This window comes from Bison bison, unplaced genomic scaffold (genome assembly GCF_000754665.1).
Source record: "Bison bison bison isolate TAMUID 2011002044 unplaced genomic scaffold, Bison_UMD1.0 scf7180017864291, whole genome shotgun sequence".
Lineage (NCBI taxonomy): Eukaryota > Metazoa > Chordata > Mammalia > Artiodactyla > Bovidae > Bison > Bison bison.
In genome coordinates, this window is record NW_011494863.1 from 548,076 (window position 1) to 551,884 (window position 3,809).

The 3,809-nt window shown below is 47.5% G+C and overlaps 1 protein-coding gene across 3 annotated transcripts in view; it reads right to left on the reverse strand.

Moving 5' to 3' along the window:
* SLC23A1 (solute carrier family 23 (ascorbic acid transporter), member 1) overlaps window positions 1-3,809 on the reverse strand; it is an 18,064-nt gene that overhangs the window by 6,429 nt on the left and 7,826 nt on the right. For all 3 annotated transcript variants that reach the window (XM_010850319.1, XM_010850320.1, XM_010850318.1), the window contains 3 exons: window positions 3,577-3,706; window positions 3,335-3,478; window positions 2,762-2,857 (listed from right to left, as the gene is read on the reverse strand). In XM_010850319.1, the coding sequence (XP_010848621.1) occupies window positions 2,762-2,857; window positions 3,335-3,478; window positions 3,577-3,706 (370 nt within the window). The remainder of the gene's footprint in view (window positions 1-2,761; window positions 2,858-3,334; window positions 3,479-3,576; window positions 3,707-3,809) is intronic.

Below are 3,809 nucleotides of genomic sequence, written 5' to 3' on the forward strand. Positions count from 1 at the left end.
ATCCAGTATCGTGCATCGAATCTGTACTGGCGACTCGTTTCATATATGATTCCACTTTCACTTTCATCAAGAGGCTTTTTAGTTCCTCTTCACTTTCTGCCATAAGGGTGGTGTCATCTGCATATCTGAGGTTATTGATATTTCTTCCAGCAATCTTGATTCCAGCTTGTGTTTCTTCCAGTCCAGTGTTTCTCATGATGTACTCTGCATATAAGTTAAATAAACAGGGTGACAATATATAGCCTTGACGTACTCCTTTTCCTATTTGGAACCAGTCTGTTGTTCCATGTCCAGTTCTAACTGTTGCTTCCTGACCTGCATACAGATTTCTCAAGAGGCAGGTCAGGTGGTCTGGTATTCCCATGTCTTTCAGAATTTTCCACAGTTTATTGTGATCCACACAGTCAAAGGCTTCGGCATAGTCAATAAAGCAGAAATAGATGTTTTTCTGGAACTCTTGCTTTTTCCATGATCCAGCGGATGTTGGCAATTTGATCTCTGGTTCCTCTGCCTTTTCTAAAACCAGCTTGAACATCAGGAAGTTCACGGTTCACATATTGTTGAAGCCTGGCTTGGGGAATTTTGAGCATTACTTTACTAGCGTGTGAGATGCAATTGTGCAGTAGTTTGAGCATTCTTTGGCATTGCCTTTCTTTGGGATTGGAATGAAAACTGATCTTTTCCAGTCCTGTGGCCACTGCTGAGTTTTCCAAATGTGCTGGCATATTGAGTGCAGCAATTTCCCAGCATCATCTTTCAGGATTTGAAATAGCTCCACTGGAATTCCATCACCTCCACTAGCTTTGTTGGTAGTGATTCTTTCTAAGGCCCACTTGATTTCACATTCCAGGATGTCTGGCTCTAGGTCAGTGATCACACCATCGTGATTATCTGGGTCGTGAAGATCTTTTTTATACAGTTCTTCTGTGTATTCTTGCCACCTCTTCTTAATATCTTCTGCTTCTGTTAGGTCCATACCATTTCTGTCCTTTATCGAGCCCATCTTTGTATGAAAACTTACTGCTGTAAATTGCTTTCAACTCGGTTTTCACTTTCTATTTTGTTGGATGACTTTTTGCCCTTATGTGTCTGACTCAGGGCCATACTGGCAGGCTTCAGGAGCACTTGCTGAACTAAACTTTTTGCCCCTCTAAAGTTGGTTTGTGGGTAAAGGGGAAAGAGCAAATATAAAGTGGCCTGTGCCCACAGTGTACCCGTCCCACGGAATAAAGCTGTATGACTCCGTTATTGACTGCATTCTGGGCCAGCCAGACCTGGGTTTGAGTCCAGGTTGTGTGACCTTAGGCAAATGATTTAACCACTGTGAGCTTCAGATTCCTCATCAATACATATTGAAGGACTGTTACCTACTATGCAGCATAATACATATAATGATCAGCAGGGATGGATTAATGATGGGCATTTGGGTTGAAGGAGAGGGATGTGAGGAACTCTGGCACTCTGAGGCTGTTAACATCTGGGTAGCTTAATCCAGCTGCCCAAATCACAAACCCTTCTGTACAGCTGCCTACCCAGATGCCCTCCATCTCTCTGGATTCCCTAGGCATCAAGGTTGCCACTTCCTTGTCTTCATATCCACAGGATGAGCTTCAGGTCTCACCTCAGCTTCCTTTAGGTGATATGTTTAGGGAGGGCGGGGTACCATAATCAGGTACCAAAATCCATCTATTCACTGGATAGCTTCTACCAGGAGCTCCCTCATCTGATGCTATCTAAAATCCCTGAAAGTACCAGGGAGCCCTGCCCCTTCCCTATGTAAACTCTAACCCACCAGCTGTGCACAGCCAGCCCCTGATTCCTGTGCTCTGAGTAGACACTTGTGTCTTCAGAGAGGGGAAAGCAAGTGGAGGCAGCTATATTTAGGCTGTTAAGTGACAGCAGATGGAGAGCTATCATCTTGTTTTTCCAATCTCTTATCTCCGTAGACTAATGCAATCTGGCCTCTGTCCCCACTGAGCTTTCCTTGATCTTACACTTCCCCTGGAACTCTCCAGCAAAGTGGTAGAGTGGCTGGGACACAGACTGTGAACTAACTGCATTGGATAGACTTTATTTAAATCCCAAATTTGCAGTGTTTAAAACCTTCAGTGAGTCACCTAACCCCTGATTCTTTTTCCTCACATAAAATGGCATTGATAGTCTGTCTCACAGGATAGTTTTTGAGGATAAAATGAGACATTTAGCTCCCTTCCTGACCCGTAAATATTTGGTAAATGCTAACAAGTCTCATTACTAGTCAGAATACCTGGTGACATTTAGTTTTTATATTTTGGGGGCACATAAACATGGGCTAGGAGGATTCTCAGGGACCCCACAAAGTATCCTCCATGACCCCTGTAAAAAGCCCTGATACCAAAGAGAAATGTTAGGAGCTCTCCTGGTAGCCAGCATGACAGATCACTGGCATATCTGGAGTGGGTTTTGCCAACATACTAATGCTACATTCCCACCTGTCCTATCCTAAGAAAACAAAGGCACCCCTCAATCCAGTGGCAACCAAGAAATGGCAAGGAAACAATTCATGGGGCCCAGGAATGACTCTCCTAGCCACATCCTCTTCAAGACCAAGAGGAAACTTGGCCTCTATGAGGCCAGTGGTCTCTCCCTCCAGCCCATCTGTTCCTGCTTCTCCCTGCAGAGCCTGCATTGCATCTGACCTGGCCACGGCTCCGGAGACATCTGGTGGACTGCCTATGAGTCCACCATGGTTCTCTGTTCCCCTCCCAGGGCTGACCCATACCTGGCACTGTGTTGTCCAGTATGAAAGCGAGGCACCCACCCACGAACATCTCCGTGGTCAGCAGCACAGTCAAAATCTGGTCCACCTCAGGAACGCCTGTGGAACAGGCCAAAGGCCAGTGAACGTGACGGCCTCATCCAGAGAATAGATCTCAGAGACGCTCCCCACTTGCGCAGCCTGCTGACTTCCTTGAGCAGGTGTGGAGATGGGACAGTACAAAATCCGGACATTCAGGATTATACCCTCTGCCTTTCCCATCCTTGGATTCAAATCCCAGTTTGCTGGTTGCTGCTTGTCCTGCAACAAATCATTTAACCCCTCTCATCTGTAATGAAGATAGTATCTGTCCCATGGAGCTGTTGTGAAAACTAAAAGAGCACATGTAAAGTTAAGACACAGAAAATGTCTTAGTAAAGGACAGTTATTGGTTAGCCACTTGGCTGCTGACTAACATCCAGAGTTGGGGAGGATTTATGGCTCTGGCTGTGTGGAGCCTTTGAGGGAAGAGGCTATGCTCAGAGTCAAGCCCACCATACCTCCCCCACCTTGAGATGGGTAGACTCTTGGGAATACCTGTGTTAATGACGTCCGGGTTGGAGTCCAGGTAATTGGGCAGCGTGAGACCGAAGAACATGGAAAATCCAAGCACAAAGAGGTTGCGGGAGGAGTTCATGTCCACGAACTGCAGGTTAGACAGCCCCACAGCTGTAATCATGCCTGAGGGCACAAGAGAACCGCTAGAGGCTCCTAGCCCGCTGAGTGGGCTCCACTCATTGCGACCACGCTGCGTCTTCAAAAGCACGCGCAACACTCACCAAAAAGGGTGCAGAACATCCCCCCTAGAATGGGGTCAGGGAGTGAGGCGAAGAGAGCCGTGAACTTGCCAATGGTGCCCAGAATTAGCATGATGCCCGCACCATACTGCACCACGCGCCGGCTGCCCACCTGCCAGTGAGCCAGGGGTTGGTGCTAGACCCAGGGGACGAAGCTGGGGGGAGCGTTAGTTGCGGGAGGGGAGGGGTGTGGTGGGTGGGCAGGGCCTGTCCAA